This window comes from Eptesicus fuscus, chromosome 13 (genome assembly GCF_027574615.1).
Source record: "Eptesicus fuscus isolate TK198812 chromosome 13, DD_ASM_mEF_20220401, whole genome shotgun sequence".
Lineage (NCBI taxonomy): Eukaryota > Metazoa > Chordata > Mammalia > Chiroptera > Vespertilionidae > Eptesicus > Eptesicus fuscus.
Window position 1 is genome coordinate 76,213,726 of NC_072485.1, and position 25,663 is coordinate 76,239,388.

The window sequence follows — 25,663 nt, forward strand, 5'->3', positions numbered from 1 at the left end:
TGAATAGTGTCTATCCACTAAACCAAACCAGCTAGGGCTATACCAAAAATTCTTAATTGAATCAACTGTAATCTACCCTCTAATATCAATGCTATACAAGTAAAAAAATAATTGTAAGTCACATTTTCAATAACTCTCTAAACAAACTAATTAAATATGTATGTGGTCTTATTCCACAGACGATCCAAAGTGCTTCACAAATTATATTTAATACAATGAGATGGAAAGTTATAATTACAAAATCAGGTTCTAGAAAAACAGATTAAAGACAATCCCAGGGGAATGGCTATCATACAGCTATCTATGCATGATACAGGGGCTAAGAGGGTTACTAACCGCAGGCAACAAATTTGTCTCTGGGCTTCCTGTCGGCCAAGGCAAAAAGAGAAATGGGGTTCACCCAGTTAACCATTCATTCCTAGAGCTATTAAGGAGGAACTATGTAATGCTTTCAACAATAAAGATTTTTTAAAAAGAGCTACTGCCCGACCAGCATGGCTCAGTGGTTGAGCATCTACCTATGAACCAGGAGGTCAGGGTTCCATTCCTGGTCAGGACACATGCCCAGGTGGTGGGCTCGATTCCCAGAAGGGAGGGGGGAAGGAGGCAGCTGATCATGATGCTTCTCTCTCATCAATGTTTCTATCTCTCTATCCCTCTCCCTTCTCCTCGCTCTAAAAATCAATAAAAACATATTTTAAAAAAGAGCTGTTGATAATCTCAAGGGCATCCAAAATCTATTTAGATACAATTTTCAAATTGCCTGTTGTAGTCTTTTCCAAGAAAGGTCTCTTACTTGCTAAAGCCAAGGACCACTTTCTTATCTCAGTGTCCCTCCCAGTGCCTGCTGAATAGCAGGTGCTCACTATGTCTGTGCTTCTGAATAGAGCATGTTCTAGCTCTAAGCAGATTCTACCTATGAAGTTCCAAATCCCATCAGGAAAAAAAGCTCTCCCACCAAAGAGCTGAGTCACACTCCTTACATAAATCTTAAGTCTGTGACACGTTTTTAGATTTTAGTCTAAAATATACCAAATCATAATGAGATACTTCCACTTTGGATTGATCTAGAAAAGGAAAGCTTCCCATTCAAATTCAATTGAATGCCTTCTACATCATATTGGCTTTGCTGATAATTCACTTATGCTAAATGTCAATTTCAAAACCACTGAGTTTCATTGCAAAGGCTTTTAGTTTAGAGACAGTGGCTAGTTCAGTTAATTAGAGAAATTTGGTGGCTGGATAAATACCATTAAGAAGCATCTGTCTTTAGTGGGTTGGTATCTACACAACTGCAAAAAAAAAAAAAAATGGGTCTGAGAAAGGCTTCTGATAGCATATCTACTGAAAATCCAGGAAATTGAAATACAGTAAACCAGGAGTGAGATATTCCTGGGAAATAATCCATGTGTTTGTCAAAAGTTTCACCAAGGGCCCCATTTCTACTTTGCATTGATGCCAGTGTAGCATGATGAATAACAGTGTGGGCTTTGGCTCAAGTCTTTGTTCTATTTTGTACCAACCATGTGACCTTCTGGAAGTTTCTCACCTTTCTCTCAGTTTCCTCCTCTGTGAAATGGTGATGATAAACCTCAGAAGGAAGTTTTAAGTATTATGTAGCAAAACATTCGTTCAATACCTAGCACAGTCCTGGCACATAGGAAGCTGTAAATATACAGTTTGTGTGTGTGTGTGTGTGTGTGTGTGAGAGAGAGAGAGAGAGAGAGAGAGAGAGAGAGAGAGAGAGAGAAGAGAGAGAGAGAGAGAGAGAGAGAGAGAGAGAGAGAGAGAGAGAGAGAAAGAAGTAAGGTGACTGACTGTTCATGTGGATATTTGGAGAATGACTCAATGAAAATCACAGAATAGGCACATCTCAGTGAGTTAGCTATTTAAAAATGATTCATCTTCTACGAGACAGTTGACATATCTTATATAGTATATTCTAGTTCAATTTTTAAAAATAATAAATGTATTGGAAAGGCCAGAGGCATCTTCACGTGGGAAAATAAATATAAAATCCCAAACCACAGCAGGTGGAGAGCGACACAGCATCCGTATCCCAGACAGCCTCATCAGTGCAGGGACTGACGTGACTCAGTGACCCCAGAGTGGCACTGTGTCCTGCCTACATCACACGCCCAAAGTGCAAAGTACCATTCACCCCAGGAAGCTTTGAAACAGGGGACCAAGTCACCTCTTGCCAACGTCTACCTGCATTATGATTGGCCTCTGTCAGCCACACGGCTCAAGTGCCCTCCTCACCTGAATCGTCAGGTTGCTTTGGGCACTCAGAACCTTCCTCTCGGCATCCTGGAAGGCCTTCTGCAGCCTCTGCTCCATCGTCTGAGCAAACCTGCAGGACTGTATGTTGTCGGACTGGCTCACAAACTGAAGCACTGGAACGAGAGTAATAAATCCGCACTCGGGTTTAATAGCAGTCATAATATAAAACCACAATTTTTACATCAGAGCAATCAGGCAAGGAAGGGAGACAAGGTTTGGTTGTAGTTTTACTAGCAGAGGTGGCTCTTAGCATGATTTATAACCTAGAAGAATTAAAAGTGTGACGAGACCCGAGATCCCTTGGAATGCAAAGGACTTTGTGATTTCATTTGATTGGAATATGTAGACATCTGCGCCAAGATGCTTAAAAAAAATAACCTAAGGCATCAAAATGCCTTCTGATTCTTTGGAGGGTGAAAATAATCAATTGGCCTGCATGGCTCAGTTGATGAAGTCTTTCCATTCCAACGGTTTCTCTATGCTTGTGGTTTGGAATCAGCAGGAAGCTTGGAAGAAAGATCCCAAGGCCTAAGCTCAGAGATTCTAATTCAGTGGCATCTGCCATGTGTTGCTCCAAAGCACAGATTTTATGGCTACTGGGCTCTTACCAGTACCCATAATGCAGAAAAAAATAAAATCCACAGTCCTTGGTGCACAAAAGTACCAATTGTATACAGTAGGAAGAAAGGCTCCTGTGAAGAAATATTTCTAATAAATCCAGGAAAAATTTAGGCTGATGTGCAGGGCACTTGGACATTTGATTAGAACGCCCTTTGGGGAAGGAACAAGAGATGACAGAGCAGTTAGCAATGGAGTTTTTAGACGGGTGTCTTCTTGGCACTGCCCCTGATCCCAGAACAGATAGAATCCTTTCGTCCTGAGTGACTTGCCTGTTTTCAGCTGGAAGTAGCCTGCAGGCTGGGGATGCCATGGGGAGGCGAGTGCCGCCACGGACTGCAAGCTTGGGGTATGTTGCTTCAGATCTGCAGTGACGTTGCTGAGCCCGTAAACACCCAGCATTTCGATCACCACGGCAGGCAAGTACACCAGCCTCCCTTTGGTAGCATAATAACCAACTGTGACGTTATGAGAATGTTCCAGAATGTCCACCTGCAAAACAAATGGACCCACAGAACTCAGTATTTGTTTCCACTTTAAGTTCTTGGTGTTTCCTAGGACCATTTAGCACGGCTGGGGAAGAGGATGTTCTCGTTCAACAAATATTCTAACAACCCTATAAAGCAGACGATGACTGGCAAGTCTCAAAATATCAGAATACAACACAATATAAACTATGTTGAACCTACATGGAACAGAATTAAACCTGCGTATTTTTTATTCCTTAAGTGCCTCAGGATAATCCTGTGAGCACTAATTATCTCCCAAGATGGCAGGCGAAACAGATTTCCAGGGAATGGCATGCTAAAAAAATAGCTTTATTATATTTCTCATCATTGATGGAAATTAAAAGGTGGAAGTGAGAGATCAAGTGGGGGTACCTTCAGGACAGGAGTCAAACAGTATATGAGGTGACTTCCTCTCTCTAGAAGCTGAGAGAAGAATGGTTTAGGCGTCACCCCATTCTTGACATGTAGTTGGTTCAAGACTGAGGCAGGGGTGGGCCATAAAGAGAGTTTCTCTTACAGCTGAGTCCTAAGAGATATGATCATCTAAGCTCTTCTTAACCCAACTGGAAGGTTTTGAGGCTTTAGATTTTATTATTTATTTTTGCTTTCTTCGTGTTTTATATTAACAAGTCAGGGTGGTTTTGTGTGTGTGTGTGTGTGTGTGTGTGTGTGTGTGTGTTTATTTTTTTTACTGATTAGGTATTACATATGTGTCCTTATCCTCCCATTGCCTCCCCGCCCCGGACTCCCCCCACATGCCCTCACCCCCCGGTGTCTGTGTCCATTGGTTAGGCTTATATGCATGCATACAAGTCCTTTGATTGATCTCTCCCTTTTACCCCCACCCTCCTCTGCCTTCCCTCTGAGGTTTGATGGTCTGATCGATGCTTCTCTGCCTCTGGATCTGTTTTTGTTCATCAGTTTATGTTTTTCATTATAAGTCAGGGTGTTTTGAACACCCACTTTCCCCCCTTATTGTGGCATCTCCATTAGTAGTGCCACATGCATTTGCCAAAGAGATCAAGAAAACTGATTTTGCAACAGGCTGGGTATGCCTTTGGTTCCTCCACACTCTGTTCCCAAAGGTGGTGTCCCAGACGGGCGGCTTTAGGTGACTGATGGCTGCCAGAGGGGAGGGGAGGCTGGGGGCTGGGTGGAAGATTAAAGGGGTTAAGAAGCAGACACTGGTAGCTACAAAATAGTCACGGGGATGTGAAGAACAGCATAGGAAATATAGTCAATGATATTCTAATAACTACGTATGGCGCCAAGTGGGTACTGGAAATATCAGAGGATGACTTTGTGAAGTATATGATTGTCTAACCACTATGCTGTACACCTGACACTAATACAAAGTAATACTGAATGAAAACTGTCGCTGGAAAATAAAAATTAAAGGTGGCTTTAGGTGGAACAAGCTCCTTCTGGATGGAGCATGGACACAGCAGTAAGGGTAAGGGATGCCAGAGAGAAAGTGACTCTTGCCCCAGTCCTTCTCGTTACCCCAAGGACCAAGTCTCAGTTTGGGGATTACTTACTTTTAATACCCCCCTGATCCTTAAAATCACATTTCTGCCAACCATGTCTAGCTTGAATTTAACAAGCTGCTTCCATTATTCTCACTTTTATGATTCCCTTTTCTTAGGGACTTCCATTTGTGGTGGTAATATCAAACATCCTTTCAAAAGATATGTATTGAAGTTCTTAAAAATGAGCCAATTAAAAAAAATACATTCTGTCACAGCAGTCTGTGATGAGATGCAGAAAAGGCAAAAACTATGAAGGTCGTTTGCAAATGAGAGAAGTTTAGTGGAACCTGTATCAGGCAACCAATAGAAACATTCACATTTCTCTCTCTCTCTCTCTCTCTCTCTCTCTCTCTCTCTCTCTCTCTCTCTCTCTCTCGTATATTTTTATTGACTTCAGAGAGGAAGGGAGAGGGAGAGAGAGATAGACACATCAATGATGAGAGAGAGTCATTGATTGCTGCCTCCTGCACACCCCACACTGGGTTTCGAGCCTGAAACCTGGGCATGTGCCCTGACCAGGAATTGAACCATGACCTCCTCGTTCATAGGTTAATGCTCAACCACTGAGCCACGCTGGCTGAGCCACGTTTTCCACTTTCAAATAAAGTTTCTGCTGCAGAAACCACAGATGCCTCACATGGAGTGCGTTTCTTTCTTTTTCTTTCTTTCAAAATTATATAAAAGAGACTGACAATGGCCAGCAAATCATGTACCAAACCTTATTCCTAGTCCTTGGTGTGGCAGTGGGGGGAGGGGGTCACCAAGCCAACTGCAGCTGCAGAACAAAACATCAAAGGAAGAGGCCAGAGCAACGGTTTCAAGTGTTGAAAAGGGTGGCCCACCGACTGCCAATTGCATTTACTGCTTTAAAACTTGGAATCAAACCAAAAGCTTGTAAAGTGAGGCTTCCATCACAGCGAGCAGTTGTTAAATAGTACTTGGCATTAGAGCGTTTGGAGGGGGAAAAAAAAAGTGTTTACTTCCCCGTCTGCTGCTGGCAATTTGAGCAAAGTTGGACTCAATTACAAGTCAGAGTAATTTTCAAATGTCCCGAATTAATCATTAACTATTTACAATGGCAGGGAAGATAAAGGAAGAAGTAATGGATGATTTCTGGAGAATTACACGAACAATTACTAAATACTTTTCCCAGACAATGGAATAATAGGACCACTTAAAACAGTATACCCAGGCTTTAAGAAAAATCTGGACATAAGGCAATTAGTCTCAAGTTTCCACCTCAAGATTTGACCTTTTTCTCCAATAACAACACATGAACTATTTGCCTCCCCCCCCCAAAAAAAAAAAGATGCTACGTGGCTATGGTACCCAGCGGGGAAGGAAAATGATCTGAACCTACTCTGGTCCCCAGAGGAAGACTAGGTCGGATTAGATGGATGACAAAGCAAGGGGCTTACGTGAGCAGAGACGTCGTTCTGGTGGGAAGCCTTGCGCAATGCCTGCGTGAGCCCTTTGGCTATGCTGAGCTTCAAGGTTTCGCTGATCTGCGCTCTCCTTTGCGTCAGAAAGAGAACTGTGGGACAAAACCGGAGGATGGTCATCAGGGGAAGGCAGCAGGCGTCCCAATACATGAGCCCTCCTCTCCTCCCCAGCCAACACCTCCCACAAGTTCTGAGCGAAGCTGGTGAGTGCAGGTCCAGTGCGGGCAGGGCTGGGGTAGCAGCTCTGCGGGGCCCCACTCAGGTCCTAAGGAAAGAAGGCCCTCGCCAGCCATTTGTGCGGCGACACAGCCATCCTGCCGGTGGCACTTCATTTCAGACCAACGCTGCTCCTGACTTGGAAAGGTGGGGCTCAGCGGGACCCGCGCCGGGTGGGTCTGCATGCAAGGGAGTTCCCTCAACAGCATGGCCAAGAGCTGACTTAGGGGCAGGCGCTGAGCTAGGTGCTACAGCCTGAATCAGGAAGGCAGGCCCCACCCCACAAGAGCGACAGAGATGGGGTTGGAGACCAGGGTGAAAATGGGCATTTGTGACTGACTGACAGGTGCTATTTGAAGGGAAGCCTAGGATGCTATTGGAGGCCCTAGGAGGAGCATCCAGCTCAGATTTGGGCAAGGGCGTGGGGACCCAGAAAGGTTTGCTGGTGCTTCTGCTGAGTCCTGAAGGATAATGGGAGTGAGCTTGCCAGCGGGGGAACCCACTCCCACCCACTCCTACCCACTCCCAGTGGAGGGAAGACCAAGTGCAAAGACACAGGGGAGAAAAGTGAAGTAGTTCAGTGTGTGTGTTTAGGCTTGGTCCTGAGGGCAACGGGACGTGAAGGGTTTTGAATGAAGGCACGCATTTTAGAAGGTTCCTTTAACTGCAGACTGGAGAACAGGTTGGTGGGGGGAGGGGGATGGAGTCTGAAGGCAGAGAGATAAATGTGGCCATTGGTTGCAGACATTTAGGTGAGAGATCATGACAATGTGAACTAGGGAAGTGGCAGCTGTGGTGGAGAGAAAGCATATTCCAGGAGAACTGAAAGGGAACTGGTGATTGACAGGGTGTGGCTGGGGAGCCAGGGGGTTGGTGAAGATGAGAGGGGGAGAATGTTCCAGATTTCTGCATCCAGGTGGTTGAGGTTGTCATTCAGAGGTTGGAGGCATAGATTTGGAGAGCAAGGGGGAGGGGAAGTGGGAAACCAGCTGGTATAATTTCTTGAGATATAGGAAGAGAAACTGTACTGTCTGCTATGGCTAGTTTCACAATTTCCCATCGTAAAATAGGACAGGTCTCAAGAAATAATTTCATTTAGTTCTTTGTGGCGTGAAGAGGAAGGTGGGATGCGGGCATTCAACACTGGCATGCTCTTTCAAATACTATGTCTGGTGCTTTCTGTGGCAAACACCACCACACTATGAAAAGGACCCTGTGCCTTCTCGGTCTGCGTTGCTGCCACTGAGAGGCGGGGGCTGAAGAGAGAGCATCCACCACCCAATATTCTCAAGGTCTCCTTTTTAACGTCAAAAGAAATCCTGGGTGCCCACACAGTGTACCATAGCTGTACTTTTAGTACCTGCCGACTGAGAAAACCTATGGCACAAAGCCTTCCTGAATTCCATGGTACTTCCCCAAGTTGTATATTTACTAACACATCATACATGCATGTGACACATCACTGCAGACAAAACTTGTGCTTCTTCAGACCCCTGCCCTCTGATTTTAGGACTGATCCCGAGTCTAGATGGTGCCACAAAATGCTTGTCTTAGCCTCCGTCACTGGATAAAGATCAGGGGTTCTCAACCCTAGCACTACTGACATTTTGGGCTGCTGAACTGTCCTTTGTCGTCAACCATCCTGTGCATTGTAGGATGGTTAGCAGCATCCCTCGTCTCGACCTCACCAGATGCCAAAGCACCCTCCCTACCCTTCAAGACCCCCACACATCTCCAGATGTGCAGATGTCCCCGGGGGAGGAGGAGCTAAACTGCCCCTGGTGAGAACCGCTGATCTCAAAGAAATCTAATAATTCTGTTGCATCTCTGAAGCCATCATGTGCTTGCTGCTCCCCAGTAAAATCAGGAGAGTGGAGTCTTACCTGTCTTCACCAGGAGTTTACTGGACATCTGACACTCCAGGTTGGACGCCATTTTGCCAGTTGTGACCATAGCCGTCGACACAGCGGGAAGGGCGGCATTTGGGTTTTCTGCCAGCAGAGGCGGCAACCGGGTAGCCCTTACCGGTGCGGTGATGGACGTCCAGGCCGCCGTGATGGTCAGCGAGCGGGTGGTGGACGCCCTGGGCAGGTCTGGGTTGGTGGGGTTTGGGAGGTTCGTGTGCATGGCTTGTGGTTTCCTGGGGAGGTGTGTTGTGGACAGCAGGCCGGAGGCGGTGCCCGTGTTCCCTTGCATGGCTGTGTGAGTGCTCGTGGTGTGTGCTGATTTTGCAAACATGTAGGCTGGCGTGAACGAGAAGGCCGGGTGGCCTGCCCCGGGTGTCGCCTTTGGGCCAGATGCTGTGTTGTTTGTGACATGTCTAGCGAGAGCAGTGGTCAAACTGCTCTTGACTAATCCCGAGGCCAACGCCGAAGGGCTGCTGCCAGTGCCCTTAGCCACCAGGGCTGCAGACAGTGCGGGCGGACTTGATTTCCTCAGGAGCAAGGAGGACGCTGCTGCAGCTGCTGTTGGTTCTGCCTTGGACGACACTGCGAAGTCCACTGTAAAGAGAGAGAAAGCAAAGTTTGTCACTGGCCCACAGTGCACACGTCACTGGTGGTGACGAATGGATGTCACCGATGGGTTTGCTGGGATGAAAAGTCGCTGTGCTCTGAAATTTAGGCCACATAGCTTAGGCTCATTAAGTCAAGTAAGCATAATGAGAATGCCAGTTACAGCAAAGCTATGGTCGGTAATAAGGACACTTAAGTTCTGAATACTTTCAAAAACACCAAGTCAGCAGAGGGTCAGGGACACGACTCTTTGGGGCTGCTGAGTCTTTCATCAGCGCGGAAGGGCGTGTCTGCTCCTGAGCAAAGCTGGGTATCTGTGTTGAACTTGAAGATGTTTTGGCCACAGGAGCAGTCATACCTGTTTTCTGGGTACCAGGAAACAAACTTCCCGCATTAGTGGCTGCACCTGTCCATTTCTTGGGGCGCTGAGAAGGCGGGAGCACTTTGGATGGGGTCCTGAGTGAGGCCCTGGTTGACAGAGGAGATTCAGCAGTAGAGCGATATCTCGGGATACTCTGGAATGGTGTGGAAGCATGTACCACAGGAGATGGGTAGAAGTTGCTGGAAATCTGGGAACTTGTATCCGTTCCATCTGAAAACATCTCCTGCAAGCCAGCTGTGGAAGGCAGACTTGGAGAGGGTAGTGACAGAGGCCATGTTGGATGGACAGGCCGCTGTACATGGGGATGAGACTTGACTTGTTGACTTGTGGGTGGGAAATCTTCAACTTCCATTGCTTGGAAGTCTCTGGAATGGTTGTTATTACTTGTAGACGAGACAGCTGTATGGTTTCCAACCATGGTAACGTCTGACTGTTGGATGGGCTGTTTGGTGCCTGTATCAAGGACTGAATCCTGAATGCTAAAGCCTTCTGCAGTTGCTCCATGCCCAGCAGTGCCTTTGAGATCGTGGGAGTCTATTGTATTAACAGCTGAAGCTAAAACACTGGGGGCAGGAGAGGAAGCTGAATGAGGTTTCCAACTTGTGGAGTTAATTGTGTGCCCATTTATAGCATAATTTGTTTGCTGCAGCAAGCCAGATATCGTTGGTTCTGTGGAAAGGGATCCAGTTTCTGTGGAAAGGGAACTCCAGAACACATCTGTGACCGCTGGCTTTTTCATGCTTCCCATTGTTGAGAAATCATAGACCTCAGTGGAGGAGGGAAATGCTGTCACCTGTTTGGAAGTTGAAACTGGCAGCTCTGAAAGGCCCGTCGCAGCTGCGTCCATCCCTGGCTTGCTGCTGGAAAGGCCGGGAGATGCGGAAACAGTCTGGGCGGCTCGTGTGGAGGGGAGGGAACGTGGAGGTAATTCTGAAGCAAGGTTTGTTCTTGGCGTTGTAGGGACAGCAGATGAAACAGGATCAGTGCTGAAAGCAGAGGTGAATCCATTTAGAGTGTGAAGACTCGGAACCTCTTTACTTAGGAGGGTCTGGAGAGCAACTGTCAAATCTGCCTTTTCGTGTTTCCTTAGGACAGCGGTCACACCATCTTCTTTCTGCAGCGGAAATGTCCAAGTGGTGGCTAGGAGATTAGGAAATTTGCTTGAGAGGAGGAAGTCGGTAACTGCAGTAGGAGGGGGTCCATTGTGGCCCTCTCCCCGAGGAGTTGGCGTGCGGGGCTGGGTGGATGGAGAGGCATGGTTCCGTGCCGGCTGCAGGACAGTGGGAAAGTCTGCCACTGCGCCCTTCGAGGGTGATGCAGGAACCGCCCCAGAAAGGATGGCTTGTCCTCGGCCGGCTGGAGTGGGAGGCAGAGGAGAAGGCACCAGAGAGGAAGAAGTGTGTTCTGCTTCAGAATTCTCTGGAGCTGCTGACAGGTGCAGTGGGTTAGCGGAGTCCTTTGCAGTGGCGGCGGCTAGAGTCCTGCTGGTCATTTCCACCGCCCCTGACTCAGTGGTCTGGAAAAGTGAGGGCACGGCCCCACTCTTCAGAGCTGGCAGAGACACCCCATTGTGCACGGTTTCAGCCACCTCAGCTGTGATTGGCTGGGTGGATGCAGGCCTTGATGCCGCTTCCAAGCTTGACCAGGAGGGAGTTCCACGGGGCAGGTGAAGACTTCCAAGTGCTAGGGGAGGGGGAGACCGATGGGCCAGTTCCGGCCCGGACCTCAGAAACTCTGGTGTGGGGGAGCCTGCTGCGCGAGGATCCTCCGTGGGGGACAGCTCCGAATACTGCTTTGTTGAAGGTCCCGAGAAACCTAGACGGGGGATGCTTATTAAATCCTGGGCATTTGGGGATGGAGTGTGGTTCATTTCGTCAGCAAGTGGGTTTAGGGGAGTAGCCACGCTCTGACTTGGAGGGCAGTCAGTTGGAGCTGTTTGGGGGACTAAAGGCACTGTGGTGGGTGGCCCGGCTGGCTTAGAAAAGATGATGGAATGAGGTGAGTCAGGAGCCAATGACGGGGATGGAGATGGAGGGAGAAGCGGGAGGATGTCTGACCTCAGAGAATGTCGTTCTGAGATGGAAGGAGTCCCTACCCATGCTGGCTGCGATGGGAGGACAGGGCTCAAGGACGTCCCCGAGGGGACAGTGGGCAATGCGGGGAGCATGCTCGTGTGAGGCAAACCTGACACACCGGCTGCTTCTCTTCCCCCTCGCGGTCTTGGCTGGACCGGCGACTCGGTGGAATCCCTGGAAGGCTCGAGGGAGGCGCTCTGTCCGCTTCCTTGGTCAGGGGAAGAAGAGAGGCCCCCGGGAGCCCTGGGCCTGCGGTGTGTCTTGGGAGGAGGTGTGCGGGTGAACTGCAGCACGCTGGTGTTGTCGGGGGTCGGGCCCAGCCCATTCTTGATTCTGTCCACTGCCGAGGAAGACTGGACTTCTGAGAAAGGCCATGTTGGTGAAATCGGTGACAATTTCCCGGGAGGAAATGACTCTGGGTTTGGGGTGACGGTTGTCTGTAGGTTGTCTGTTCCTGTGAAACAAAACACCAAGCGGTCAGACATCAGATAGTAAGTGCCTGCGGTGGTAGGTCCTGGAGAGAAGGCGTGGGCAGGAAGGCGCTGCTCAGACCTCTTCAGACCCTGGCACTGAGGTGAGGACACATTAAACCAGGGGTCCTCAAACCTTTTAAACAGGGGGCCAGTTCACTGTCCCTCAGACCGTTGGAGGGCCGGACTATAGTTTTAAAAAAAAACTATGAACAAATTCCTATGCACACTGCACGTATCTTATTTTGAAGTAAAAAAAAAACAAAACAGCAAAAACACCCACATGTGGCCCGCGGGCCGTAGTTTGAGGACTCCTGCATTAAACACCCAAACAACGCATTCAGTAACTAGAAATATGCAAATGCTGCAGCTGACCTACAGGGCAGGAATGCAGACACACACATTTTAATCTCAGCTTAGTTGAGCCAGGTTTAAATAAAACCATAGTTCTCAGAACTTCAGGAAAGGGGTAAGTCAGTCCCGTAAGACTATCACACGATGACCTGCACACGTATGCACACACAGGTTAAGAATCAAACGCTTCCCTTGCTTACCAAGTTTGCATCGAGTCCTATGAAAGCTAAACTTAGCCTTGAACTTAGAGGCGGGAAACAGATCATTAACACAGTAAAACATAAAGCGTTTTCAAAAGTGCTTGGCCAGGTTGGGTGCAGTCTGTCATGAACTATTGTCCAAAATGGTGAGAGCTGCTTCCCCAGGCTCCCAGATCTCAGAGCCCCACGTAAACACCACGATGCATAATGATGGATTAGTCAGGCCTCCGTCTTCCTGAGCCCATGAGCCTGCTGGTCGCTAATTCCCAGGACTCGGGCTGTGATGCTCTGGGTGTACTTGAATCATCCCCGCCCCGTGGCAAACACATTTTAACCTCACCAAAGCCCACAGGTGCATAAGGCCCCTCTGCTGCTGCCTCTCCCCTCTAAGCCTCTCTCTTCAGTCCCTAGAGCTGTGTCAGTCCCCTCTTCGTGGCTGCTTGTATCACAAACCCCAAGCAGACACCCTCCTTTCCAGAGTCTGCTACTTAAGGAGTGTTCTCCAATCAGGTTCAAGGGGCCTCCCGCCGCCGCCTCGATTGCCTCCTGGGTTCCCCAAAACTACTCCTGTCACCCAGACAACGGCCGTCCTTTCCCACTCAGTGCTGTTCCTTTGGCTGCTGGGGACCCCGAGGAGAAATCAGCCTAGGTTTCCACCCATGGTCATGAGACCATCCCTCTGTCCCACTCACTGCCCACCTGTGGGTTTTCTTACTTGCAGCCCTTACCGAAAAGCAAACCCAATCACCAACAGCTCTCAGATGTAGGAAGCAAAGCCAACCAACTAATAAACATTAATACATACCCCAGACCCCTCTTCCTCATCTGCCAGGGAAATATATCTGCAGTTTCTATCGGGTCCCAGAGTCAGACTGCCTGGATTCAAGTCCCACTCCTCCATCTGCTAGCGGTGTGGCCTTGGCCAAGTTACTTCACCTCTCTGTGCCTCACTTCCTCATCAGTAAAATGGGGGGCAATTACAGTACCTACCTACCTACCTCATGAAATTCTCTTAAGGATTACAGTGAAGTGATACATTTAAAGTCCTTGGGACAGTGCTTAGTGCTCCAAAAAGGCTAGCTATTGATGGCGCTGTTACTGTTTATTTGTTCGGCCCAAGGTAGACACGGACGCACTCAGAGGCTTCCTCAGAGAACCCGATGCCAGTTAGAACTCATTGTCACGATCCCACACATCTGTGGGGGCACGTATAGTCTGCAGACTATTGCCACACCCTAATCCCACCTTGAGGAAGAGGAAAGGCTATTACCCCTGTTTGACAGTGGAGGAAACCAGGGCTCAGCGGGATCAAGTGCTAACTTGGCCAAGGTCACACAGAGAGTATGTCTCACTTCTTTCAACTTCAGGCCCAAGTCTCCCCAGTGCTGTGCGTGGGAAGGAGGTCTTTCTCCACCTCCCGGTCTGGGCTGGGCTCCGTCCTCCCAGAGGGACCCCCACAGACCGGAGCCCCCACCTCCTGAGTTTGATGGCGTGTCCCTCTTTGGCGCTGCGGGGGCAAACATCACTGAGCACAGCTCCACATCACAGAGACCTGCCAGGCTCTGACTCCCAGAAGGTCAGAAGAGATGGAGGAAGCGCCCTTGCTGTGCTGAGGCATCCCTCCCACACCCCGCAGTTCCGGAGCTTGGCGCCGGGGACGTGCTTGCCTAAGATGACTTCTCTTGGGGCTTTTTAAAAACAAAATGCACCGGTTAATAGAATCAAATTGCCATGCCTTGAAGCGCTGCCAGCAAATAAGATTGTGTTTAATGCTTTGACATTCAACGTTTTTGTTCACAGGGGTTTCCTTTTTGTAAGAAGTTTACGGCTTTCGAATCCCTTGTGAAACAGGCTTAGAAATGAAGTTGACTTCCCCCCCCCCCCCATTCTATGCAATGCCACTTTCATTTGTTAAAACCTCGGTTTATGTGATCATTACAGAAAATTTAGCAAAGACGGAAAAGTAGAAGGGAAAGAAAAAGAATCCCACTCCTCCCTCCGCGCTCTCCACATGCAGGCCCCACCACAGGGAGAAAACCAGGGTTCACACTGAGGTGAACTGCACACCCCGGACTTCATCCTTGGAAAAACTTTGGTTTGTGTGCTTTCCAGACCTGTAACCACACTGCATTCCCAACTCTGCACCTGCTCTTTCTCTTTGAACAGTATATTAAAGCATATTCCATATTGGATGAGGATGCATATTATTTCCACTACGATGTGGTATGTATTTTTACTTGTTTAAACATCCCCCAACTGTCAAGGTACAGGTTGTTTATAAAAGTTCAGTATTATAAATAACTAGAGGCCCGGTGCATGAAATTCATGCATGGGGGGGCGGGTAAGGGGGGTCCCCTCAGCCCAGCCTGCACCTTCTCCAATCCAGGACCCCTCGGGGGATGTCTGACTGCCTATCGCAATCTGGGACCACTTGCTCCTAACCACTCACCTGCCTGTCTGCCTGATAGCCCCTAACCACCTCTGCCTCGGCCCCGCACCTGGGATCCAGACTTTCCTCCTCTGGCCGGCCACAGGAACCCGGAACCTGGGCCAGCTTTGCCCGGGCCACAGCCACAGCCGCTGGCGCCCAGGACCATGGGCAGGCGGCTTCTCCCGGGCTCAGCTTTGTCAGGAAGGACATCTGGAAGACGTCCGGTCTAATTAGCATATTACCCTTTTATTAGTATAGATGGCCTCATCCCTTCCAATGTCATCACAAACCCTACGTGGCAGGTGGGACAGACACAACAACCTCCTCTTAGGCTCTAGGACACCTACACACACAAGTAAACCAATGGGACTTGGGGTTCTCTCTCCTTCCCCTAGGCCCTGGCATCCTTCTGATCTTTCTGATGGGGTCACTTGTAAGTTTAAAAACTTCACCCCACAAGATGGCATAAACTCAACCATAAAAATAAAACAAAAAACACCCACAACTGACCACCAATAACTGACCCTTCATAACTAGGACAATCCTATTAGCAAACCTTTCCAAATTTTCATATTAATTTTTACCATTACATTCTAATGGCCTTAAGGGAAGCCGAGGCCAATAAAACCCATTAGGCAAGAAAGACGGGAGATGTAGGAAAGTCTGTACCTAGCGAAAAGCAGTAACCGGGGCTTAGAGTTGGGCAAACTAACAGCGTATCAGCAGGCTTCACACCATGTTGAAAGGTTTAGACATAAACCACTTCTCAGGGATAGTCCCAGAATTAAGATACCATTCTTCCCACGATCTTTATTTATACAGTACTTTCCCTTTCTGCTTAGTGTTATAGCCGAGTATCTCCCTTATTGGGACAATCACTTAGCATGAATCCCACAAATACATACTGAATGCTTTATCTGATGGTCACCCCCTTACAAAGGTTAACAAGCTGTAATCCTCACAGAAAAGGTGGTTGATGCCACTGTTTAGGGTGTGTGATCTGGGGTCAGGGCTGATGGGTAATTAGCCTGACTGCCTTGCTCCAGCTGTGTGAACTCAGGCAAGTTCCGCACCTTCTGTGCCTGCTTCCCCTTTTCTAAGATGAGATAGCAAAAATCGCTGTCTCACAGGCGATTAGTTGAGGCTTAAAGGCATTGATCCAGGTAGTCTTTGGAACGAACACACCCTGGTAGGTGGTCAGCAGTCAGTAGATGTTATCGTGATTACCATCAAGGGGCACAGAATCTAACTAAGAGGTGTTGGAGTCATATCTTTTTTCTAAACTATGACAAAAAGAAACTCTTATACTCCCACTTTGGTCATACTCGTATTCTATCTTCTCGGGAACAGTTCGCATTTCTTGCGATGAATCCCTTTTCTCCGTCTCTAATTCTCCACCGTACCTGGGCAATACCACTGGCTTTCTTAGCTCTAGTAAGACTCCTGCATGAGATTTCTCCCCTGAAGTCTGCCTAGTTCCACAAGCAGGCACGTAGTTTGGGAGATAACTATTCAGTATAGTGGCAAAGTGAACGCTTTCCTATTGAGATTCCTAAAAATCTAACTACAACTCTAGCTGAGATGCTGAGAGGAGAAAGCAGAGAGAGAACAAGAGCTTCTCATATATATTCTCATTTGTGTATATGAGAATACTTTTGATAATTAATCAAGAAATGAAAAAACCCACACAAATGAAAATATGAAGGAGGAGCCACTATTGAAAAAGGCACCAGGACTAGTAATATTCAACTGAGTTCTATCTAACTTTAAAAAATAGGTAACTCTAATGTTATTAAATCAATTTAGGCCTTTGAGATATATGATAATGTTCCCAATTTGTTTTATGAAACCAGTCCTGCTTTAATAGCAAAATCCAATAAAGATACATGAAACAATAATAAAAATATGTAAATAAATACAGGGCAGGCAAGCAAAAATGTGTGTGTGTAGGGAGGAAGATTGTAATAAAAAATAGGAACCTATGTGTACTCCAGGATCACATTTATGCAATTACACAAAAATTATGTATGTATATATGTAAATAATAATAAATGATTCAATGCATAAATTATCAATAAATAACACTTTTATAAAGTCTGTGACAGTCAACACAGGCACATGTACCAGCACATACACAAAACATACATACACACAAAAGGGGAATGTAAGGCTTTTCACTGCATTTAAGGGCCAAATGGTCTGATCTTAGGCCAAACTCTGGACTCTTACTATATTCCTGAAGGTTATCATTTGCAACCCCAACCTTGCACCATCTACAATGTGGCTCACAATAGGCAGAGACCTTCTCATTCATTTTGCATCTCACAGAATATTTCGTGAGGTTGAAAAATAATAATAAACCTGTATTAAGGACATGCAGACAACCTGACATACTCTAAAACTGAGAAAAAGCAAAGATAACCACGTCAGAACACCTGTTCCAATAAATACTGGCCCCAAGCAATGATTTGAGGAGGAAAAGTTCTGTATTCGAAACCATTCAGGAAATCTCTTATGGGAGAGTGACAGTGCAGACAGTACGAAAGCCTGGTAGTAAACAAAAGTCCGGTTTAACCTAGAAAATCCCCAAACTAGCTGACTGTGGAACTCTTTCTTCTTTTCCTTTTCTGCATGATACCAGTGAATGTCCCCAGGAGCCGCTGCTCTGAAGAGCACCGTGAGGAAATTCTAGCGTAGGTCAGTTCAGAGTTTAAAGTCGTGGCCCTTGGGCAATTTCAGACACAGAGAAAACCCAGAGAAGAACTGATGGGTGGGCTGAATCCATTATGGAATCAGAAGGCATGTTCTTTGTCATTATGTGCTTGGCAAGTTCTGCTCCTGTTTGCTTGTTTCACAGTGTATTTTACCAGACGTACGCATGACCTCTTTCCTTGACGCCCATCACTTGAGATAGCATTGGGGTGAGCACCAGGAAAACGGTCAAGTGCTGTTGTAAATGTAAAGGACCATCATTATTATACTGGTTGGCTCTCATGCCATCTTGGGCATTAAATTAATTTAGGTAAAACGATGGTATCAATAACTTGATGGTTTTCCTCCCTAACTGGAGACATACAAGAAAAATGCTCTACTGGAAAAGGCTGTATGATACTTCATGGATTCTGATGTTCTTACAATCAGACACTAAAGACCTGCAAGTGTCCATGTGGGAGCCAAAGAAGCAGAGTATGTTGCCAATATTAATAACAAATATTATTAACTCATAATGAATATTCATTGATGACTGATTTAGGCATAAGTCTATGAATATCACTAGTTCAGGATTGTTAATTCATATCCTTATAAAAAATTATCAACCAATTCTAGCAGGACTGAATAATGATTAAACAAATTGGCACTAAAATTTTAAAAATGATTATTTTCAAACCTTTGAGAAGCACCTAAATTCAAAAAGATGGCCAGTATGTTCATAGTAAATAATGTCATTTAGCCCAGATGGTGTGCTCAGTGGTTGAGTGTTGACCTATGAACCAGATGTCTCAGTTTGATTCCCAGTCAGGGCATATGCCTGGGTTGTGGGCTCAGTCCCCAGTGGGGGGTGTGCAGGAGGCAGCCAATCAATGATTCTCTCTTATCATTGATGTTTCTATCCCTCTCTTCCTCTCCCTTCCTCTCTGAAATCAATAAAAATCTATTTTTGAAAAGTATAAATTTCATTTATACTTTATTTGCCTTAATGTTTATATATGTGGCCATAGCAACATAGCATTTATTTTTTTAAATTCTATCATTTAGAAATTTCCGAGACTACAATTTCTTTCACTTGGCATACATTAATAAGATCTATCTATATTCAGTTTCAATATATTCAATTAACAAAAGTTCCATTTCTATTTCCCAGTGCTTCCCTAGTAATAAACAAAACCACTAGACATGATTTTTCAGTATTGGCAATGGATTTTCCTTTATCATTCCAGTCTCCTCCAGGCCTATCTGTGCCTAGCAACAGAGTTTCCAGATGCCTGGCTAGAACTAGGGGTTCCCATAGAAGGGAGCCAGGATGCTGGCTCTCTTGCCACTTGGCCTATCCAACACAGATTCCAGGAGAAATCTAGGACACCGTTTGGTGGGAGCAGGAAGGAGTTGCCACGTGTGTCTGCCTAACTGCCACCTACTTGAAAGACCAGAGTACACAGTCTAAGCCTCCTACCACAGACATGAACGTTATCCTTTCTACGTTCATTCAACTAGCACAACCTACATCAGATAGTTCCCATTTTCAAAGCATCCAGTCTACCTTAGTGAATTCCCTAAGAACAAGTGCTATGCATGTAGCAATAAGTGATTTTAATCAGTGCCAGAAGAATGGGGAAAAAATGAAATTTAATAACAAAGGTAAAAATTATTTTTTAGCCTTAATTTGAATATTGCTGAACAATGGAACTGACTTTGTAATAATCAAGTAGAAAGCAAGAGAATAACTTTATTCTATGAATCCAAAAACCAGAGAATGTCACAGTTCCTGGGCTCACTGCCACTATCTATATAGGACAAAGGCAGATCCAATTCTGCCTGAAAAGCAATGAACAGAACAGATTAACACAGCGTAGTCTCCAATATGTAGTCGATTCTGCTGTGATTTCATCTACATCAGTGAACACACAGATAAAATTAATGGATAATAAAGACTGTACTGAGAGGAGTAGTAGAAACCTCACCCATGGGCCTGGGATCTGGAGTCTGATCGGGGTTCTCCCGCCTGCTCCTTTTGGGATGTTAAGCAATTCACTTTGCCTAATTGGGTCCCTGTGTTCCCCCCCACCCCACCCCAATTACATGAGAGGGTAAAATCAAATCAAATCATAAGAGCTCCTCAATTACACTCTGATTTAAAACAAGAAAGGGATTTTCAATAGCTTTATCACCCTAGACATAGTTTGATCTTGCCCAGCAAAGAAAAAAAAAATTTGCTCCATCTTTTAATCTCTTTAATCTCCAGATACCTCCCTCCATTGCCTTTGTTCCCTTACAAGGATAAAGAACCTGGGCCCCTTAACCTGTGGTGTTCCCAAGGCCTGCACCAAGCAGATGCCCACTCAGATGCGTATGCTTTCTGCATTTCCTGCAAATGACAGAAATGGGAGCATTTAAGTTCTCATTTTCATCCTATATAATAAAAGGCTAATATGCAAATCGACCCAATGGTGGGACAACCAATCGCTATGACACACTGATCACCAGGGGGCAGATGCTCAATGCAGGAGCTACCCCCTGGTGGTCAGTGTGCTCCCACAGGAGGATTGCCACTCAGCCAGAAGTCCTGAGCTGGGCTCACGGCTGCCAAGTGCAGCAGCAGTGGCGGGAGCCTCTCCCACCTCTGTAGCAGAGCTAAGGATGTCTGACTGCTGGCTTAGGCCTACTCCCCCAAGGACATCCCTTGAGGGCTCTCGAACTGCAAGAGGGCACAGGCCGGGCTGAGGGACCCCAGCTGAATGCACATTGGGGGTGACCAGGCAGGTAGGCAGAGGCGGTTAGGGACAATCAGGCAGGCAGTGAAGCAGTTAGGGGCATTAGGCAGGCAATCAGGTGAGTGGTTAGGAGCCAATGGTCCTGGATGGCGCAGGGATCAGGCCTAAACTGGCAGTCGGACATCCCCCGAGGGGTCCCGGATTGGAGAGGGTGCAGGCCAGGCTGAGGAAAACGCCCCCGCCTCGTGCACGAATTTCGTGCACCAGGCCTCTAATTAATTTAAAATCTTGTAAAATGGGAAGTAAATAACAACAACAACAAAAGCAGTCTGTATGAACGGCACCCCGCACTCTTCCTCATTCACCTAGAGCGCTACCCCTTACTGAGGAAGAATAAAATGGAAGGGCCAGTTCTCTACCAACACCAAATATTTTTGTTACTAGAAAGCCAACTTTGGGCTCCTAAGCATTAGAGATGTGGGTTTTATCCCTTGCCAGTCTTTCTATTTGCATTCCCCTCCTTTCTTTCTAGACCTTCAGCTCCCCTGCCTACAGAGCTGTTACAGAAGGTGGCCCTGTCACGTGGAGACTGCCTCAGTAACTCTTCCAGGAGGCAGCCTTTCAGCAGAAATAATAGACATATGCCGCCTTAGAAGTTTAAGCCCATCTCTCCTGGGAAAATGAACTCCAAAAGGCGCCTTATGAAGCAGCATCATGCAGGAGAGGCAGAAAGGGAGAGATGTTTCCTAGCATCGTCGTTGAGGAAACAATTCTGCCACCAGCCATTACAGCTGGGTCGTCTGCAGCAATGAGAGTTCCGTAGGCAGAGCAGATGTTCCAAAAGCTGTATCATTTGTAAATACAGATGAGAGATGTGAATTAAAGATGTGACCTCATTCAATATCATATTTGAGGGTAGCGGCAATGAGAACATTGAATCTAATTGGAGCTAAGAATGTAAGGATCTTTTTCCAGTCCAAATATAACTGCAGAAAACATATTTTGAAGAAGTAAAATAACTCTCACTGTTGCCTGCCACCATCCAGTGCCAAGTGAGCCAGTCTAATCCTGAGGCCCCTAGATAAACGTGGCTGATTCCACATCTTTGCTGAAATAACTGCCAATTCTTCAGCCACAGGAGAAATGAAAGGCTGGATTGGATGGAGGTCATAATGTAAAAGAATGATTAACTAGGAAGAAAAGGTAGAGGAGAGCATTTATATTCCCTTCAACATTTCAGACACTTAGGAATAATGGCTTGAAATATCCCATCCCACTAAGAAAGGTAGGAGGAAAACTGGTAGACATAGGGACCTCAACTTTTATTTCTGAGTTTTCAAATACAGTTTTATTGTACCAACGGAGAGTCACATTCTGCTTAAAACGCCAAGAGGCTTTTTTCAAAGATACAGTGGAAAGGAAGGGAGGAGACACAGATGAGGGAAGACCAGCAGGAGGTTCAGAGATAAGTTATAGTTTTTTCTTAAAAGAACTCTTCAAAAATGATGGGCAGATATGCACACCCATCCATTTTTTAAAATGCTAGAATGATGGAAAGAGTGAAATTTTGACAATTTCCTGTTTGCTTAGAGTTTCTATTGTATCTTCTTTACCTGCCATCATCTTTATGTTTTAGATGCTCCAAGGAAAAATCACATACACAGACTCCATGGTATTATCAACTTCACCTTTATTTTTATTTTTAAAATATATTTTTATTGATTTCAGAAAGGAAGGGAGAGGGAGAGAGAGATAGAAACATCAATGATGAGACAGAATCGTCTATTGGCTGCCTCCTGCATGCCCTCTGCTGGGCATCAAGCCTGCAACCTGGGCATGTGCCCTGACCGAGAATCATGGTTCATGGGTCGATGCTCAACCACTGAGCCACACAGATCTGCTCAACTTCACCTTTAAATCAGTCATCCACAGACAGAGTTTAAAGCTATACTTGATTGCCTACTCCAGTTCTGACAGCACTCATAATCCTAGACTCACATGTTCAAGACCTGTAGCATCCCCTCCTTTTACACACACCAACCTGACGTCAGCAAGAACAAAAATCCATATGGAGAAGTTATTCTTGCGCTATTCTCCCTGCCTTGTTTTGGCTTCAGTTCTGGGATTGCCCAGGCCACACAGCTGGTGATCATGGCAGGGAGGAGATCAACTTTGTCATGAGAGTTTTTTGTTTTCATTCAGACTCTGTGCTAGGCATCTGCCTCTTGGCACTCATGGTGCCTCTAGAGGCCCCGTGGAGCCTGGCAATGATCACTGAGGCAATAAAGTGCCACCCACAGGACAGAGATGGAAAAACACTTTTTGGGTTTCCTTGAGATGGCTACTTCGTCTTGCTCCAGAACCTGGTGAGTTCTCCTGCATCCTCCTCCGTTCTGTCACTCTGGATCTGCAATCCTGGAAAAGAGGCCCATTTTGGGGGGGAAGGACTGATGCCCTCCTCCTCCTCCAGCTGAGGCCCTGGTCATCTTTACAGGATGCCAGCAGAACCTGAACTCTTTTTAACTGAGAGGTGGTTCCAGTAGTCCTGGATGGTCCTCTTCCTGGGGTTCCCCATTTAGAAATGTTTGTGCCTGGTCCTGAACTCTGGGGGTGGGCCTAGATTTCTTGCTTAGAGATAGCCAACTGCTTACATTACAAAGGTGGGTCACCTCCAACTGACTCGCTGTCTGGACTGTTGTGAGGATTCTAAGTACAATCCCAAATCAGTCGGTAAGTGTGCTGGGATCAATTAGTTACGTCTGCCATGGAGGCTGTATTGTAGAATGGAAGCAGGAGTGGACAGATATCTAGCAGCCTGGACAAGATGAGCTCTAAGGTTTCTTCCAGCATCTAGCCCAGCTCCATTCATTTTCAGATAAAACCAGGGCCAAGGGTGGTTAAGTGACTTGCCCAAGGGTTATCAGCACTGGGCAAGTCTGAACTAGAGGCAGGTCTTGGCTTCCCCATGACAGTGTTCCTTCCACCACAGATGTACCATGTTACTTTTCTGAAGCATCAACTGGGAGACAGAGAAGAGAAAATGAAGTGAGGAGGGCCAAGGGAGAAGGTGAAACAATGATGAAGGGACCAAATAGAAAAGAGGAAAAATGAGCAGGGCTGGGCCAGCAAACAGGTGTGACTTCCAGGCTGAAACTGGTACACAAGTAAGCTCTTTCCACACCTGGGAAATCAAAGATACTGACGCTTCCTCACCACCCACCTGAGAAAATCTACTTGTGTAACACACACACACACACACACACACACACACACACACACCTCCCAGTGCCATCCCTGAGCAGCAGCTGTCATAGCCTTGGTTGAGCACACCACTGGTCATGTGAATGTGGACCAGATGCTTGGGCCCAGAATGGATAACTGGTCTGAGCTGGTTTAATTGAACTTTCCCTCCCAGGAATCTGAAACTGGGACCTGGAGACACTTGTCATTCCATAGTGGGTGCTTGAAGAGGGATATGATACCAAGCAGGAAGCCATGTTTGGCACACATACAAACCACAACAGGGAATGCCGATTTGAAGAGAGAGAGAGAGAGAGAAGAATGAGACAGATACAAGGAGCAGCAGGGGCAAGAGACCATGTGACCTTGAGAGAGAGAGTCAGGGAGGTTAGGTGCTCCAGGTCCACATTTTAGGGGGACTCAGCTGTACTCTGAACCACTGGGTTTTGTGAGGTACCTCATGCTTTCCAAAATAAAATCAGCACTTTGCTTCAATTAGCTCAGGTGGGTTCTGTTCCCTGCAAGCAAATATGACCACTGGTTAGGCCAATTGAACCCTGGTTGGTTATCATTGTCTATGAACACAGTAATACTGCTGTGTGTGAGGGAGAAGGAGAGATGAGAAGTCATACCCTATTAAAAGTCAAATGTTCTCAGAAAAATCCAAATGAATATGCTAACCTTTGCAATGATATAGTACTGACTTTTATCCACCAAGTAAGGCATTTGGGCAACAGATCAAATTAAACAAGATACCGGCTACTTAAAATCTATTTTGATGATTAGCTTCAGAAATTAATGTGAAACAAGTTTATGTTATTCATTTACTACCACACATTTCATGCACAACAACCCCAGAGATTGGGCTGCAAAATCCTGAGAACCTATTTGCTATTCACAAATTACTAAAAATCCCACATGGTAAAGCCTTTAAAATCAACTGCGGGAAAAATCAGAGTCAGATCAGATTCCAGGCCTGTAAAATTGGCTGGTGGTATATGAAGAGCTCCTAAAACTATGAATAAATAAAGCACCAGCAAGTGAAGAGGCAAAGCGTGTTGAAAGACAACTCTAGAATCTCCTTGTATGAAAGCAAATGATATGAAGTCAGGAGAAATAAACTTTTAAAAAACAATTCACTTTTGTGGGGATCGGATTTTTGATGAAATCCTCCACAGGAGGCACAGAACGTGAGAATGTGGAGATGTCACCATGGCCAGCACTGGTCAGTGCAGACCTGCAGAAGCCACAAGGCTTGTAAAGGATTCACTGGTCCAGGGCTTGCTTCCAGTACACATTCTGGGAAAACCAATTTTCCAAACTAAATTTTTCACTGTTTCAAATTTTTTTTTGGTGATTTTGCATAAAATACCACCCTAGTTTTGCTGAGTTTATTCTTCCTTTAGTTTAATGTTTAGTCTCTAAAGAGAGAAGCCTCCAATGCTTTTCTAGATGCTTAAGGAAAGATATCTGGAACCGTGAGGCGCAGATGTGCACCTCACCTGCAACACAGCTCACCCTGTCTAAGGGAGGTGCCCTTCTAACTGGTGCAGAGAGCTGTAGCTGCATCCTCCCTTGTCCTTTACCTCCTTGGACACCTACCTGTCCAGATGCCTTAGACTGGGGCATAAATAAAATGATATGAAATAGTTGGGCAGTTTTCATTTTCATTTTCAGCAGTAGAAAGCCTTGTACAAGGTAAATGACCAATAAATAGACATCATTTTGTCCAGATGTAGAAGACACCTTTTTGAGCATCTGTCCAACACATGGTCCCTCCTCTAGAAAGGCCCTCTCCTGAAAACATGAAGTTGGTTCGCTACCAACTCCAATTCTGATTGTCCCAAGAGTGAACACTGCACCAGGGGAAGCCAATCACCCTTGGCCTCCCTGCAAACAGGGCATCCCTGGGCCACAGAGCACTTCCGTTATGTGTGGGACACTGGGCTCCATACCACCTTTTCAGGTTGGC

At 46.3% G+C, this 25,663-nt stretch overlaps 2 protein-coding genes across 2 annotated transcripts in view; one reads left to right on the forward strand and one right to left on the reverse strand.

The window, feature by feature from the left end:
• The window catches only part of LMO2 (LIM domain only 2), a 208,958-nt gene extending 197,805 nt beyond the window's left edge, over nt 1-11,153 (forward strand). Inside the window, exon 5 of the transcript XR_008557985.1 lies at nt 11,142-11,153. The gene's annotated coding sequence lies outside the window, so the exon portion shown is untranslated. The remainder of the gene's footprint in view (nt 1-11,141) is intronic.
• KIAA1549L (KIAA1549 like) overlaps nt 1-11,659 on the reverse strand; it is a 93,839-nt gene extending 82,180 nt beyond the window's left edge. Inside the window, exons 1-5 of the mRNA XM_054725430.1 lie at nt 9,496-11,659; nt 8,481-9,098; nt 6,358-6,473; nt 3,174-3,393; nt 2,263-2,396 (exon numbers count right to left, since the gene is read on the reverse strand). Coding sequence (XP_054581405.1) covers nt 2,263-2,396; nt 3,174-3,393; nt 6,358-6,473; nt 8,481-9,098; nt 9,496-11,659 — 3,252 coding nt within the window. The remainder of the gene's footprint in view (nt 1-2,262; nt 2,397-3,173; nt 3,394-6,357; nt 6,474-8,480; nt 9,099-9,495) is intronic.
• Between the last annotated feature and the right edge of the window lie 14,004 nt (nt 11,660-25,663).